The following is a 17322-nucleotide window of genomic DNA, read 5'->3' on the forward strand; positions in this document are numbered from 1 at the left end:
TGGGGTGGGATGACGCTGGTGGTGTCTCTGTGGCCCTGAGCCCAGGAAGAAGTGCCAAGTGCCAGGAGACTTCCACTTTTCACATTCATCAACTCGCCTGCATGGGGTCATGGGAAATGACAGGGGGTTTCTCCTCCTTGGAGCTTGTGAGCTGCGAGGGTGGAGGGGCATTGGCCTGAGATTGAGTCCCACATCTGCTGCCACCAGCTGTGTGACCTTGGGCAAGTTACTTAACCTCTGTGCACAGTGCCTTTGTCTGAAAAATGGGGATTACCTCCCTCCAGAGGGTGGTGTGAGATAGGAATATATGCTAAGGGTTTAAAGCTTCCTGGTGTGGAGTCAGCACTCAGTGTTTGCTGTGACTCTTCTCCTGGAAAGCAGATGGAATGGAACTTGTTATGATGAAGAGGGGAGCACACAGCAACCTTTTGACCACGACTTCCAGCCCTGGCTCTTTCCATCAGCTCTCCTCTCCATCTGTGTGAGCCTAATTTTTTATTTTTATTTTTTTTGAGACAGGGTCTCTCTCTGTCGTCCAGGCTAGAGTGCAGGGGTGTGATCTCGGCTCGTTGCAGCCTTGACTTCCCAGACTCAGCCTCCTGAATAGCTGGGATTACAGGTGTGCACCACCACACTTGGCTAATTTTTGTATTTTTAGTAGAGAGAGGGTTCCACGGGCCGGACGCGGTGGCTCACGCCTGTAATCCCAGCACTTTGGGAGGCTGAGGCAGGTGGATCATGAGGTCAAGAGATCGAGACCATCCTGGTCAACATGGTGAAACCCCATCTCTACTAAAAGTACAAAAAATTAGCTGGTCATGGTGGCGCGTACCTGTAATCCCAGCTACTCAGGAGGCTGAGGCGGGAGAATTGCCTGAACCCAGGAGGCGGAGGTTGCAGTGAGCCGAGATCGTCCCATTGCACTCCAGCCTGGGTAACGAGCAAAACTCCATCTCAAAAAAAAAAAAAAGAGATAGGGTTTCACCATGTTGCCCAGGCTGGTTTCAAACTCCTGGTCTCAAGTGATCTGCCTACCTTGGTCTCTTTAAGTGCTGGGATTATAAGCGTGAGCCACCGCGCCTGGCCTAAATTTAAAAGCTAGTTTCTTTTTTGTTAGAAGGGGATGGGTTACAGAGTATGTTGCCACAGCACATAGTAGGCACATAATAGTGGAAACTGTTGGTGTTGTATTTTGCTCAACACATTTCGTATTTTTTAAAAAAAATTTAGTAATTTAAAAAAATTATTTATTTATTTGAGATAGTCTTGCTCTGTTGCCAGGCTGGAGTGCAGTGGTGTGATCTCAGCGCACTGCAACCTCTGCCTCCTGGGTTCAAGGGACTACAGGCGCCTGCCACCAAGCCTGTCTAATTTTTTGTATTTTTAGTAGAGATGGGGTTTCACTGTGTTAGCCAGGATGGTCTTGATCTCTGGGCCTCATGATCTGCCTGCCTCGGCCTCCCAAAGCGCTGGGATTACAGGCGTGAGCCACTGCACCTGGCCTTTATTTTTATTTTTATGGAGACAGGGTTTCACCATGTTGTGAAATGGGGTGCTATGTTGCCCAGGCTGGTCTCAAACTCTTGGGCCCAAGTGATCCACCTGCTTTGACCTCTCCAACTGCTGGGATTACAGAAGTGAACCATTTTGTTTTTAAGTCCAGCCTAATTTTTATCTTTTTGTCTTAGACCAAGTTTCACTTGTCGCCCAGCCTGGAGTGCTGTGGCGCCATCTTGCCTCATTGCAACCTTTGGCTCCTACGTTCAAGCAGTTCTCCTGCCTCAGCCTCCCAAGTAGCTGGGATTATGCCCACCACACCTGCTAATTTTTTTTTTTTTTTGTATTTTTTCAGTAGAGACAGGGTTTCACCATGTTGGCCAGGTTAGTCTTGAACTCTTGACCTCAGGTGATCCACCTGCCTTGGCCTTCCAAAATGGTGGGATTACAGGCATGAGACACCATGCTTGGCATTTTTTTTTTTTTTTTTTTTGAGATGGAGTTTCGCTCTTGTTGCCCAGCCTGGACTACAATGGTGTGATCTCGGCTCACAGCAACCTCTGCCTCCCAGGTTCAAGTGATTCTCCTGCCTCAGCCTCCCGAGTATTACAGGATTACAGGCATGAGCCACCATACCTGGCTAATTTTGTATTTTTAGTAGACATTCGGTTTTTCCATGTTGGTCAGGCTGTTGGTCTCGAAATCCCAGCCTCAGGTGATCTGCCCTCCTCAGCGTCCCAAAGTGCTGGGATTACAGGGGTGAGCCACCATGCCTGGTGTAATTTTTGTTTTTAAGTAATGACCTTTCTTCTTGTGTTGGGTCATCAAGGCAGGTATTTTCCCAGTTATGCTCCTTTGTTTGTTTGGAGATTATGTGTCTGCATTCAATTCATTCATCATCCAACACCATTGATTTTGTGCTTCCTGTCTGAAGGGATGAGAAGCAAGATAGATCCAGGGAGAATAACTGACATAAAAATTAGAGTTTCGTGGTGGTGGTTTGGATGTCAGGAGGCTCAGGGTCAGTCAGTCCTGGCCCTGACACCAGAGTTTCCAAATTGGGAGCCAGGATCTCCCAGGAGTGCAGTGTGTTGGCCGAAGTGCTGAGTTGCATCCTGGCCTAAGCGACAACTGGGTTGTGACCTTGGGCAGGTCCCTCCCTCCACAGGGACCCCCACAGCACCCTGGTGAGCCATCCTAGACAACAGGGCAAGCACTCCTGCCTGGGTGAGAAGGTAGCCCCAATGGAGGGGCTCCAGGTTGGGTCCTCCCTACGCTCCTGGCCCCCCACCCTTCACTTCTGCCACCCCTTCCCTACCCAGAGGCCTCTCAGAGAGCCTTCCCTGTCTTGATTCTCCACAGTCAGGGTGTAAAGGTGCTTAAAAATGTTCACAGACTCCAGGCACGGTGGCCCAGGCCTGTAATCCCAGCACTTTGGGAGGCCAAGGTTGCATGGATCTCCTGAGGTCAGGAGTTCAAGACTAGCCTGGCCAACATGGTGAAACCCTGTCCCTACTAAAAATATAAAAAATTAGCCCAGCATGGTGGTGGATTCCTGTAATCCCAGCTCCTTGGAAGGCTGAGACAGGAGAATTGCTTGAACCCAGGAGGCAGAGGTTGCAGTGGGCTGAGATCATGCCATAGCACTCCAGCCTGGGCAACAGAGCTATACTTTGTCTCAAAAAAAAAAAAAGTGGTTACAGACTCCAAACGGGAGGGCTTGTAGAGATCAGCTAGCCAGCTTCCTTCAGGGCACCCTGAGCGGGGAACTGACTTGCTTAGAGACACACAGTAAGGTGGTGGTGATTCTAGGCACCCTCCTTTCTCAGCCCCTAACCCCAGCCCCACCCTCTGTGGGCCTCCTTATGTCAGCAGTGAAATGAATGTGATCCTTCCCCAACAGGGAGGGGGAGGCAGAAGTGGTTCCTGAGCCTGGGAACCAGCTGATGTCATTGCAGCGTCGCCATGGCAATTATTCCCTTGGATTAGGGGCCTGACCCTTGCAAAGCCAGGAAGCAGGGGAAGGAGTGGGGGCTGGCATTTGTTCAGCACTTTGTCGCTGACAGAGCATTTTCACACTGGCCCTCGTCAGCGCATGTCCAGTCCTACTGCGCGCTCCATGGTGCGCTGCTGCTTTGGAGCCACTGTCTGCATCGTGGGTTGGAATGACTGGCATTATGGTCCCCATTTTACAGAAGTGGGAACTGTGCTTTCTTTTCCCGAGATGAAGTCTCACTCTGTCACCCAGGCTGGAGTGCAGTGGTGTGATCTTGGCTCACTGCAACCTCCACCTTCCACGTTCAAGTGATTCTTCTGCCTCAGCCTCCTGAGTAGCTGGGATTACAGGTGCCCACCACCATGTGCCCGGCTAATTTTTGTATTTTCAGTAGAGATGGGGTTTCACCAAGTTGGCCAGGTTGGTCTTGAACTCTTGACCTTAAGTGATCCGCCCGCCTTAGTCTCCCAAAGTGCTGGGATTACAGGTGTGAGCCACTGTGGCTGGTGGAACTGAGTCTTGAGATGTTAAGTCACTGGCCCAGGATCACTCAGAAGTGGGAGACTGAGCCTGTGTTAATGCGGGCTCCACCTGGCTTTGTGCCCATACTTGATGATAAGCCCTCTCCCCATATTATAGCTGATTTCTGTGATAACTCTTTCACAGATGAGAAAACTGAGGCCAGGGGCTTTAGATGCAGGGCTTCTGTATCTGGAGCTAGATTTTTCTGTCTCTGAGTGCCTTACCTTCCCCAATACCCACTTCCCAAAGGGCCTCCCACTAAGAGTCACCTTGCTGGTCCTGGTGACTTCCTGGAAGAGCTGGTGCCAGGCAGGTTATGGACTCTTGGGTGGGATGGTGCCTCTGTCCACTGCATTTACTTCTGTTTTTGTTTTTGAGACGGAGTTTCGCTCTTGTTACCCAGGCTGGAGTGCAATGGCGCTATCTCGGCTCATCGCAACCTCCGCCTCCTGGGTTCAAGCAATTCTCCTGCCTCAGCCTCCTGAGTAGCTGGGACTACAGGTGTGCGCCACCATGCCCAGCTAATTTTTGTATTTTTAGTAGAGACGGGGTTTCACCATGTGTTGATCAGGACGGTCTCGATCTCTTGACCTTGTGATCCACCCGCCTTGGCCTCCCAAAGTGCTGGGATTATAGGCGTGAGCCACCGCGCCCGGCCTGCATTTACTTCCAATCTGATGGGGACCAACACATCCAGGCCCTTCTTGTCTGGATCAGAACAGAGAAGGAGAGGTAACCACATGGGTGAGTGACAGGGGCTTCAGGGAACAAACCAGGACTCTGACCCCCGTGGGATGTGCAGAGGGCCTGACTGGCGGTGGTTGCGTGCGCATGCGTAGTCGCTCCAGTCCAAGTGCAGCTTGATGCTGCTGCCGGATGAGTCCCTGCCTGGGAACTGCCTGCGTTTGTCCTCCTGGAAACTCCCAAGGTCCTGGGCCCTGTGTCCTGGGCTGACCTGAGTTCAGGACAGTGCAGCCCCCAAGGAGGAAATCCAAGCAGCTGGTGGGGTCTGGAACAGATGGCTGCTGAGGTGGACAGTGAGGTCTCTGGAAGCCAAGGAGTGGTTTCCTGTTCCATGAGCTTTCTCAGCCTCATTCTGTTCTTTACAGCCCCCAGGGAGGACAAGCTGTACCTCATATTTCAATTCCTTTGTGCCAGGGAAGTCCTTTCTGATGTCTGACTTGAGTCTCTCTGGTACTGTGGTAGGGTGGAAGGGTTCTTCCCTGGAGCTTGGAGACCTGCTGAGATGTGTCTGACCCCCGTCACTTTCCTCCCCTCCTATGGCGGTGGCCTCCGAAGCCAGCCCAGCAGGCTTCCAGAATCTGTGGGACCTGTCAAAGGCGCATTGATGTAGCCTGCCCGGGGCTGTCTCCACCCTCCTTTCTGGGCACCAACTCTGTCCTTTGGCACAGCCTCATTCAGCTGGTTGCTGAAAAGCTCCCCCAGGCGCAGTGGGCAGGGCCACATCCTGGCTAACATGAGGGCTGGGGCCGCCCTGGGAGCTCTGGAAAGAACCTTTTTCCTATAAGCTTCCAGACAGGATGGGCTGGGAGTGAAGGGTCAGGAGTCAGGCAGTCGAGGGCTTGCACTGGACCTGGACCACTAAGCTCTGTGACCTCAGGCAGGGCACTTTGGCTCTCTGTGGCTCCGTTTCCTTATGGGTAAAACGGAGCTGTTAATTGCGTGCATGTACATATGGTAGGACTTAAATGAGATGGTTCATGTAAGACCCTTGGCTCTGTGCCTGCCACTCAGTGCACTGAAGACTTGGTAGTGGCTTATCACGGGTCTAACACCTTTTGGCTGAGGCTTCTGCTTTGCGTTGGGGACTTCTGGTCAGGGTCTTTCTCCTGACCTTCTGTCCCTGTTTCCTAACTGGTTGCTGTCTCAGAGAGCCCCATGCTGAAGCCCTTTTTGCTCCCGGCCTGACTCCAGTCCCTCTTCCGCCCTCCTGCAGGTGCGCTACAAGGAGGAGTTTGAGAAGAACAAGGGCAAAGGCTTCAGCGTGGTGGCGGACACGCCTGAGCTCCAGAGAATCAAGAAGACCCAGGACCAGATCAGTAATGTGAGCTCCTGCCCCGCCCTGCCCCGCCCTGCCCCTTGGTGTCCCCACTGCCCTCTGTTGGGTCTCCTCCCTGCCAGCCTGGCAGATGTGAAGGAGGTCAGTGCCTCCACTGCTCCTGCTCTCCTGGGTGGGCCTGGGGAAGAGCTTGGGATTCCCAGATGCCTCTTCTCTGGGCACCCCCAGACCAGCCCATATAGTACTTCCTCCTTGAAGGGACTGTGTTCTGGGTGGAGGCGGGGAGGGGGGAGCTGCGTGCTAAATCACCCCCCTACTCTCTCTGAAGCTGCTGTTTTTTCTGGGTATGGCGGGTATCAGGGTGTAGACAGCACATCTCATCTTAGCACAAAGTTCAAAACTGGGGTATGGGGAGTGCCTGGCCTCCCTGGTCTGTGCCTGGGTGCCAAGATTGCAGTCATTTCCGCCTTCCTCGGCCTCCTCCCCCACCTCAGCCTGCTCTTCCTTCCTGTGTAAAAACCCCAGCAGGCTTTGCCCGCCAGCCCTGCACCCCTTGGCTCAGACCCCACACCTCCCTGATGGTCAGTGGCATCTGGCTATGGCAGGAGTTGGCCTGGAGAGTGGGTGGGGGATCAGCTGTCCCCAGTGTCATGTACCCTCCATGGCACCTGTGGCCAGAGAACAGGCCTCTGTTTCCTGCTTGGCAGAGCCACAGGCAAGCAGCCTGTGTGGCTTTAGGCAGGTGGGGGCAGGGTGCTGCAGGGAGCAGCAACCACGGAGCCCAGGCAGGGGACCCCCACGCAGAACGGCAGGGGGTGCCCAGCCAGCCTGGCCTAGGAGGTCCTGCCAGGGAGGGTTTAGTCAGGCAGCTGTCTTTATGAATGGAACAGGAAGGGATCAATGAGTTCCCAGTGTCACTCTGGGCTGAGGAACTGGGGAGAGAGATTGGGGGAGGGCCTGGCTTTCCGGTGGTCACCTCGGCACTCACTCCCTGGGCTCCACAGCCCTTCCCACCGTCCACCGCGCCCCTCGGCAGGGAGCTCCTTTTAGAGCTTGGCTGGGCCATGCCTCAAAAGGACTGCAGTGGTGGGTCAGGTGGATTTCAGAAGCACGGGCAGCCCACACACAGCGGAACCAGCCATACCGCAAACTGTGGCTTTCCAACTCTGACTTCAGCCTACAATAAAATGCACATCTGACATCTGACCCATTGACAGGCATACATTTATGGAGAGGGAAACAGAATGGAAGCTTTCACGCATGAGTACTTCTTTCTTCCAGCATGGTCAGATCTTTGTTTTTGAGAGAGTCTCGCTCTGTTGCCCAGGCTGGAGTGCAGTGGTGCTCTGCCTCCAGGGTTCAAGTGATTCTCCTGCCTCAGCCTCCCAAGTAGAGTAGCTAGGGCTACAGGTGTGCACCACCCACCCAACCCCCAGCTAACTTTTGTATTTTTGGTAGAGATGGCGTTTCACCATGTTGGACAGGCTGGTCTCCAATGCCTGACCTCAGGTTATCCGCCCGCCTTGGCCTCCCAAGGTGCTGGGATTACAGGCGTGAGCCACCAGGCTCAGATCTTTTCTAAAGATGCTGGGTGCAGGCCCCCACACACCCTCACATCATACAGCCCCTTCAAGGACTGAATTCCCAACACTTTGGCAGGTTGAGGTGGGAGGATTTCTTGAGCCCAGGAGTTTGAGACCAGCCTGGGGAATATAGCAAAACTCTACAAAAAATACAAAAACTAGCCAGGTATGATGGCACGCGCCTGTGGTCCTAGCTACTCAGGAGGCTGACATGGGAGGATCACCTGAGCCCAGAGGGTTGAGGCTACAGTGAGCCATAATTGCACCACTGCATTCTAGCCTGAGCAACAGAGTGAGACCCTGTTTCCCCCCCCAAAAAAAAAAAAAAAAGGGTGCTGGTTGCAGGCTTACTGTGAATGGGTTTTGCAGCTGGACCTGCAGTTTGCAGTTGGTAGACTGAGGAAACCTTTTGGCTAGCAGGGCCTGCCTGGGGATGGGCAGTCTAATCCTTCTCCCTGCCCCTCCAAGAGGCCGGTCACAGTTGACTCTTTATACACCAGGGCCTGGCCTCACACCCCAGAGCTTCCCTTCGCGCAGACCCTCCAAAGGGTGTGTGTCTCAGAGCTCCCCTCTTGGAAAGTTGGGGGGGAGGGGCAGATGGCCTTAGATGTTGGGGAAAACCCAGGATGGTTTGGAGAGCTGGAGTGTTGGCTCTTCAGCCCCTGTGGCTTTTAATGTAAAGGCCCTTGTCTTTCATCAGTGACACTAGCTCCCAATCTGCACTCCCCAGCCCCCTGGCTGGTCACTCATTGCTTCACCCTGTGGGTTTTGGAGGAAGGAAGACAAGGAAGCCCAGTCATTCCTGCTTCCCTTTCTGGAAGGCTTCCAGAACACTCCACACTCAACCTAGGCCAGCTCCTCTTGTTCCCTCCCCCAGTTATTAGAGATGTTAATGTCCTGGTGACAAACCACGCCACCTTCACCAAGCCATCCACACCTCGGGAGATAACCATCTTGCCGTCCTCACTGTGCTGAGTTAGCTGATGGGCCTCTGCAGGAGGTGGGGGAAGGGATTGAGGCTGGCCTGGTAGCTGCTTTTGCAGCTTTAGCAGAGCCCTGTGGGGTGTGACCACAGAGCCTGGAGACAGCTTGGTTTTAATGAAAGCAGTTACCATCCGTCGGATGTGGGCCTCCAGACAGCTGCAGCACAGTCACCTGGAGGGTTGACTGAAAATGCAGACTCATAGGCTTCTCCCCTGGCTGCCAGAATCAGCCTCTCTGGGAGCGGGCTCCGGAATCAGCATATTAAACACATACCCTGGGTTTCTGTGGTGCTCTCTGAAGTTTGAGAGCCACCACTTAAAAGTCTGAAAAAGCTGACCAACCCCTAAGGCAGAGGGTGCCAGATCAGGCTGTGCCTCAGAATCCCAGGGAGCTTTATTTTTGAGACAGGGTTTCGCTCTGTCACCCAGGCTGGAGCACAGTGTTTACGGCTCAGTGCAGCCTCAACCTTCTGGGCTCAAGCCATCCTCCCACCTCAGCCTCCTGAGTAGCTAGGACCACAGATGTGCACCACCATGTCCAGCTATTTTTTCTTTTTATACTTTATTTTTTTCCAGAAACAATGTCTTGCTATGTTGCCCAGGCTGGTCTCGAACTCCTGGATTCAAGTGATCCTCCCACCTCAGCCTCCCAAAGTGCTGGGATTATAGGGGTGAGCCACCTCACCTGGCCTCCCAGGGGAGCTTTTTTTTTTTTTTTTAATAGAAATTAAAAATTTCATTTCTCACTATGTTGTCTTGAACTCCTGGACTCAGGCGATCTACCTAACTATAGGCATGAGCTACTGTGTCTGGCCCAGGGGAGCTTTAAAACATGCATAAAACCATTGCTAAACCTGTAATCCCAGCACTTTGGGAGGCCGAGGTGGGTGGATCACAAGGTCAAGAGATCAAGACCATCCTGGCCAACATGGTAAAACCCCATCTCTACTAAAAATACAAAAATTAGCTGGGCATGGTAGCGCACGCCTGTGGTCCCAGCTACTCAGGAGACTGAGGCAGGAGAATTGCTTGAACCTGGGAGGCAGAGGTTGCAGTGAGCCAAGATCGTGCCACTGGCACTCCAGTCTGGTGACAGAGCAAGACTCTGTCTAAAAAATAAAATAAAATAAAATAGATCAAATAACATTGCTAAATTGTCCCAACCTCCTGGATTGGGAAGGATTTTGGGAAAGAGGGCGTTTAGAGTCACACCTTTCATTTTGTATCCAAAATAGCATTCCTGTATGTGGCTTGTTGCTTTGCTTCCCAAATTAGCACCAAATGACTCGAGTTATTTCTTTTTTCTTTTTTTTGTGAGACAGAGTCTCGCTCTGTCACCCAGGCTGGAGTATAGTGGTGCAGTCTCGGCTGATTGCAACCTCCACCTCCCAGGTTCAAGCAATTCTTCTGCCTCAGCCTCCCAAGTAACTGGGACTACAGGCGCATGCCACTGTGCTGGGCTAATTTTTATATTTTTAGTAGATGGTTCACGGTATTGGCCTAGCTAGTCTCAAACTCCTGACCTTGTGATCCATCTGCCTCAGCCTCCCAAAGTGCTGGGATTACAGGTGTAAGCTACCATGCCTGGCCAACTCCAGTTACTTCTAAAGGCCAGGCCATCTTGCAAAAGAATAAGGATTTTCTTCCTTGGAGGGATGTGCTGAGATGGGCTTTTACCAGCCAGAGCATTTTCAGAACAAGTGCCTGGTCTCTGGGGTGTCTGCTTTGGATAAGTGTAGTCTGTCTGCAGTCTTGCTAAGCGGCAAGATAGTGAGGTAAGAGGAGATGGTGAGGGCCCAAATCCTAGCTTCTGTCATTCTGTGGCCAGGCAGGGGGTCTTTGAGCCTCAGTTTCCTCATTTGTAAAAAGGGGACAGTTGGCCCTATCTTGACAAGTGGTTGCAAGGAAAATGCCAAGTGCTTGGCGTAGGATAAATGATGTCACTATTATTATCATCACTATTATTTTTGAGACAAAGTCTTGCTCTGTTGCCTAGCCTGGGGTACAGTGGCACAAACATAGGTCATTGCAGCCTTGAACTCCTGGGCTCAAGTGGTTCTCTCACCTCAGCCTCCTGAGTAGCTGGGACTATAGGCATGTACCATTCTGCCGCAACTAATTGTTATATTCTTTGTAGAGATAGGATCTTGCTATGTTGCCCAGGCTGGAGTGTAGTCACGTGATCATAGTTCACTGCAGCCTTTAGCTCCTGGGTTTAAGTGATTCCCCAACCTAAGACTCCCAGGTTGCTGGGATTGCAGGCAGACACCATCACACCCGGTTATGTTGTCAGTGTTATTAATACTTTAAAGGCAGGCTTCTCTGCTTTCTACACTGTGGCCAAAGAAGGGATATGAAGTGAAGTGTGGCCGAAAAGTTTGGCCATTGTCTAGTACTGAGAGTGTGTGGAGATGAGGAAGTGGCTAGTATATTACCCATGTTTTTCTTTTTGAGACGGAGTTCGCTCTTGTTACCCAGGCTGGAGTGCAATGGCACGATCTCGGCTCACCATAACCTCCGCCTCCTGGGTTCAGGCAATTCTCCTGCCTTAGCCTCCTGAGTAGCTGGGATTACAGTCATGCGTCACCATGCCCAGCTAATTTTTTGTATTTTTAGTAGACTGGGTTTCACCTTGTTGACCAGGATGGTCTCGAGCTCTTGACCTTGTGATCCACCTGCCTTGGCCTCCCAAAGTTCTGGGATTACAGGCTTGAGCCACTGCGCCCAGCATATATTACACATCTATGGTGAGTAGTTGTGTCATCATTAAAGGCATCTAAAGAGTTGCCTTTTGATGGATCCATGCTATGGGGTGAAGGTTACATGTTAGGCATCCTGGCCTTTGGTCATGAGCTCTAGTGGTGTTTGAGGATGGGAAACTTTAGTAACTGAAGTCCCTTTATGGGAGCCTCTTCTTTTATTTACTTACATATTGATTTTCTGTATACAATTTTGTGTCCTTACAACTTTTTTTATATATGGAATATGACACATAGTAACATATACAGTAAACACCGGTTTACTCACCAGGCAGGTATACTATACATTGATTTGCCATACACCTGTCAAGATCTTGTTCATAGTGTTATAAATATAACTCCCACTTAGCAAGTGCTTATCCTAGCTTTATATAATTATGAGGGAACCAGCTGGAGATTCAAGCTGGGGAATATGAGAGGCAGAGGTAAATGCTAGTCTGTGAAAGAAAGTGCTGGGGCCGGGTGAGGTGGCTCATGCCTGTAATCCCAGCACTTTGGGAGGCAGAGGGGGCGGATCACCTGAGGTCCAGAGTTCAAGACCAGCCTGGCCAACATGGTGAAATTTTGTCTCTACTAAACAAAGAAAAATTAGCCATGTGTGATGGTGCATGCCTGTAGTCCCAGCTACTTGGAAGGCTGAGGCAGGAGAATCACTTGAACCTGGGAGACAGAGGTTGTAGTGAGCCAAGATTGTACCACTGCACTCCAGCCTCGACAACAGAGCAAGACTCCTTCTCCCAAAAAAAAAAGTGCTGGATACAGTTAGCTACAGAACTGGTTAAGGGCCTACTGTTAGTTACACATTGATTAATGTCCTACAGGACAATAAAATCATAGACTGAAAATATCTTTGCTGCAGGCAGAAATGCTTTGCATCTCAGTTGGCCAGAAATAATTAGCATTTTATATTCTATAATGAGCCTCAGTCTTTAGAGTCTGGGCCTAATCAATAGTAAATTGTCAAACAAAGTTTTGTTCCCAGAGTCATAGTCAAATATCAAACTAGGGATAATCCTCTAGTTTGATTTTGAAAGCATGCATTTTTCATTATGGGTTTAATATATAATTATGTATTCCTAAACACTATAGTTTTGCTTTTCCTGATTTTGAACACAGAGTAATTTTGTGTATCTTGCTTCTCTTGCACACCATTGGGTTTAAAGATTCATCCATATAGCGGTGGCACATTCTTTTTCATTGCTATATAGTATCCATTGTTTGATTATAACACATTTTATTGATTCTGTTGCTGGTGGACATTTGTACTGTTGCAAGTTGCTGTGGAGATTTTTGTGCATGTCTCCTGACGTCTATGTACGTTGGAACTGCTGCATTGTAGAATGTGTGCTCCTTCAACTTTATCAGATAATACTGAACTATTTTCCAAGTCGCTGCCCTGCTTTACCCTCCCACCAGCAGAGATGAGTTTCCATTGTTCCATGTGCTCAGCTCTGTTCATGATCGTAGCATTTTGATCGTGTGGAGTGTGATAGCCCATGGTTTTATTCTTTTTTTAAAAAATTATTTAATTATTTAAATATGTTTGAGACGGAGTTTTGCTCTTTTTACCCAGGCTGGAGTGCAATGGCACGATCACGGCTCACCGCAACCTCTGCCTCCTGGGTTCAGGCAATTCTCCTGAGTAGCTGGGATTACAGGCACGCGCCACCATGCCCAGCTAATTTTTTTTGTATTTTTAGTAGAGACGGGGTTTCTCCATGTTGACCAGGATGGTCTCGATCTCTTGACGTCGTGATCCACCTGCCTCGGCCTCCCAAAGTGCTGGGATTACAGGTGTGAGCCACTGCGCCTGGCCCGATTTTAAACTGCATTTCTGTGATTATTAATGAAGTTGAGTGCAGACTTGTTTGTTTTAAAAATAAAATATTGGGGCATGATGGACTCACGTCTATATCCTAACAGTTTTGGAGGCTGTGGTGGGAGGATTACTTGAGGCTAGGAGTTCAAGACTAGCCTGGGCAACACAGCAAGATCCCATCTCTACAAAAAAAGAAAGAAAATTAGCTGTACATGGTAGCATGCACCTGTAGTCCCAGCTACTTGAGAGGCTGAGGTGGTAGGATCGCTTGAGCCCAGGAGTTAGAGGCTGCAGTAAGCCATGATCACGCCATCACACTCCAGCCTGGGTGACAGAGTAAGACCCTGTCTCTAAAAAATAAATAAATAATTGGCTGGGCACGGTGGCTCAAGCCTGTAATCCCAGCACTTTGGGAGGCTGAGGCGGGTGGATCACAAGGTCAAGAGCTCGAGACCATCCTGGTCAACATGGTGAAACCACGTCTACTAAAAATAGAAAAAATTAGCTGGGCATGGTGGCGTGTGCCTGTAATTCCAGCTACTCAGGAGGCTGAGGCAGGAGAATTGCCTGAACCCAGGAGGCGGAGGTTGCGGTGAGCCAAGATCGCGCCATTGCACTCCAGCCTGGGTAACAAGAGTGAAACTCCGTCTCAAAAAATAAATCAATAAATAGAATAGAATATTGTGAATCTCTAATGGGGAGCAGTATTAATGGTGGTTGAGAACTGAGGCTCTGGCGTTAGAACTGGATTCTGACTTAACCCACCACTTGCCCACATCTTGAGCCTTGGTTTCCCCGCCTGTAAAATGGTGATAATAATATGTTGTTTCTGGACTGGCTGAGAAAAGGCAATGAGGCCGGGTGCGGTGGCTCAGGCTTGTAATCCCAGCACTTTGGCATGCTTGAAGCAGGCGGATTATTTGAGGCCAGGAGTTTGAGACCAGCCTGACCAACATGGCAAAACTCCGTCTCTACTAAAAATACAAAAAATTAGCCAGGCATGGTGGTGCGCGCCCGTAATCTCAGCTACCCAGGAGACTGAGGCAGGAGAATCTCTTGAACCTGGGAGGTGGAGGTTGCAGTGAGCTGAGATTGCACCACTGCACTCCAGCCTGGGCGACAGAGCAAGACTGTCTCTAAATAAATAAATAAATAAATAAAGTAAAAAAGGAAAGGAAGTGAGTAATGCATGTAAGGGCACCCAAAAAAAGACCCTAGCTGATGATTCCACCCAGAGCCTGCTGTGCCCCCCGCTCACTATGATGTATAATCATGTGGGGAGCACCGTAGGGAGAGTCAGACTTTTATTTTCCACCACAGTTGGGAGATCCGGTGGGGGGGGGGGTCAGAAAGCAGAACCATCAGCTGGCAGAGCTTTGTCATGCATCCTAACTTGTTGTCCTGGAGTCCTAGTTAGTAGGGTCCTGGCTGAGTTGAGAGGGTCCTTAGGCCTGGACCCCTGGACCCACACGTACTTGGACCTCATGGGTACAGGTAGAGTGTGGCCTCTGTCCATGGAGGCCCAGGACAGCTCCCAAGCTGGGGCTCTGCTGACGTGTCTGGGCTTAGGGTGGTCCTCAGAGCTCTCAGAAGGTCAGAACTTTGCAGATTGGCCAGGCCCTTGGAAGCTGGGAAATGTTTCTTTCCTTTTGAATATGTTAACATCCCCCTCATGTGCTTATTTGCTTAACAAACCGGTAGGTGGGTCAGGAAAGTAATAACAGCAATTTTCTCATTTGCTAGGGAGGGGAGGGAGAGGAAGCTGAAGATTTGGAAATTTTATCCAGGTGAGCTGAGACTGGAGGGAGCTGAGCCTCACTTTTTCTTAGCCCATTTGGCCCCTCTGTGCCGCCTGTCCTGAGTTGCATGCCTGGTGTCCCTCTCTCTTGAGTTAGGGTGACCTTCTGATTATCATTGATTTTGAGAGTGAAAGGGAGTGCCATTGAAATGTATCCCTGAGTAGCAGACATGAATGAGGACTTGGGGGTGCAGTCACCTGCTCTACGCTGGTTCTCAGGAAAGGCCTGTCTAGCTGGGATTTTGTTTTTGTGTCACCAGCCTTGGCTGTTACTGAGCATCTACCTCAGGAAGTCATTTAATTTCTGCGCCTCATTTTCCTCTTCTGTAAAATGGGAATGAAAGGGTGCATGTCTGACTCTTTTTAGGGCAATGATTGTTGGGGTATACAGAATTTTGCTGAGCTGTGTGAAGAGCTGTGCAGAAGCAGAGGGTGTTAACATTGACAGCCACCCAGGTGGCGTGTGCCTCGGCTGGGGAAGGGTGTCCTGGGTTCAGGCTGCTACTCCTCCAGCTGTCTGGGACAGCTGGCTGTAACTTTAGATACATTTATCCACCTGTAATGACTTTTTGGGGAGCAAGATCTGTTTCCCTGGCCCTGTATGGGAATTACACACATGTCATACTTGCTTTCAGCTTGGCTGTTGCTCAAGTTCCTAGAGCTGGTCAGGGTTCAGGACCGCCTGGAAACAGATGGTACCATGGCCTTGTTTACAGATGAGGAAACTGAGACCCAGAGGGGAAAGTGACTCTCCTAAGGTCATGTGAGTAAGTGTATAGCTCCCCCCAGCATGAGGCATTGGTCTGGGAGCAGTGCAGCCCACGATAAGAGACTGAGCCTGTGGGGTCCAGACCTGCCCTCCTCCCAGGGGAAAGGCTCCCTGTCACCCATCACTAATACAGAGTCACATCCAGGGAAGTTGTCACACATTCATCTGGGCCCCCAACATCAAGGACACGTGTCCCTGCAGGCCACCTGCTGGCACCCTCAGGACGCAGGGCAGGCCTCTGTCCACTCTGCATCTGTACGTCCCTCCCTGGTCACGGGTTCTCAGGGGCAGGCTCTTTTCCTACAGAAAGGAAACAAGGGAAGCTGACCTTTCCCACCTCGGGACAAAAGTTGGAAGGACAGGTGCCTTGTGAGCCTGGAGGCCTCGGGAGGCGTGTCCCTTTCCTTGTCCCCTCCCCACCACCACCACCAGTGGACAGGGGTCACTAAGAGAGTGGGGTTGGGAGATGGGTCTGCCCTGGGTCTGTGAGAACGTCACCTTGGAGTGCCCTTCCCTATGGGTGTTGGGGTCGGATGGGTTTTCAGCCTGGCCAGGTCTGGCTGCTTCCCCTCAGGAACAGGCTTAGACTGTGCTGCCACGTTTATGCCGGTCCTTGCTCCAGCCTGAAGGGAAGGGTCCGGGAAAGGAGGGGCTGATTCTGAGCCAAACCCCTAAGTGAACTGCCCTCTGCGTCCAAACCAACTCCCCGCAGACTCCGACCAGGGCCTCGCCACTGCCCTCCCTGTGCCCCCAGCCCAGGCTGCAGGAACTGTCAGCTGTTTAGCCAGCAGAAGCGGTGATGATGCAGGTGTTCCCAGCTGTTAGTGTATAAGCCCTGCCCGGCCACGTCCACAGCAAGTGCCAACGGGGAGAGGAGGCAGCAGAGGTGTGCCGAGGGGATCCCCAAAGGGGACGGCCCAGGCTGGACAGCTCTGATGGGGCAGGGGCACTCCAGGAGACAGCAGGCTTTGCCCCTCCTCCTCTTCCACCACCCCCCACTCCCACCCCATTTTCCCGGATCAGGAAAAGGCAGGTCAGGGCCCTGGGGAACAGGAAGTGAAGCCGGCTTCCAGCAAGGTGCCTGCCAAGGTGCCTGCCGGGGCCTGGAGAAAATTCCTGCAGGCCTGAGCCTGTCTCAGAAGCACCAGTTCCTCTCCTTGTCCTGATGTCCTGCTTTCTGAGTTTCCCTTGAGGATGGGGGGGCTGTCACTCTCTCCACTCTCTGTCCCACTTCCTCGCCCACTCTCATGGAACACTCAGCCTCTGGGCCCTCACACCTTTCTATGTTGGTTCCCCTTCCCACCAGCTTCCTCTCTGAAAAGTATATAGGAGGCCAGGTGTCGTGGCTCACATCTGTAATCCCAGCACTTTGGGCGGGCGGCCAAAGTGGGTGGATCAAAAGGTCAAGAAGTTCGAGACCAGCCTGAGCAACCTGGTGAAACCCCGTCTCTACTAAAAATATAAAAATTAGCTGGGCATGGTGGTGGGCACCTGTAATCCCAGCTACTCAGGAGACTAAGGCAGGAGAAGCACTTGAACCTGGGAGGCGGAAGTTGCAGTGAGCTGAGATCATGCC

At 51.2% G+C, this 17322-nt stretch overlaps 1 protein-coding gene across 2 annotated transcripts in view; it reads left to right on the forward strand.

The window, feature by feature from the left end:
• Window positions 1–17322, forward strand: part of LASP1 (LIM and SH3 protein 1) — a 92156-nt gene that overhangs the window by 62945 nt on the left and 11889 nt on the right. For both annotated transcript variants that reach the window (XM_035303304.3, XM_003733017.6), the window contains exon 4: window positions 5973–6080. In XM_035303304.3, coding sequence (XP_035159195.1) covers window positions 5973–6080 — 108 coding nt within the window. The remainder of the gene's footprint in view (window positions 1–5972; window positions 6081–17322) is intronic.

This window comes from Callithrix jacchus, chromosome 5, assembly GCF_049354715.1.
Source record: "Callithrix jacchus isolate 240 chromosome 5, calJac240_pri, whole genome shotgun sequence".
Taxonomy (NCBI): domain Eukaryota; kingdom Metazoa; phylum Chordata; class Mammalia; order Primates; family Cebidae; genus Callithrix; species Callithrix jacchus.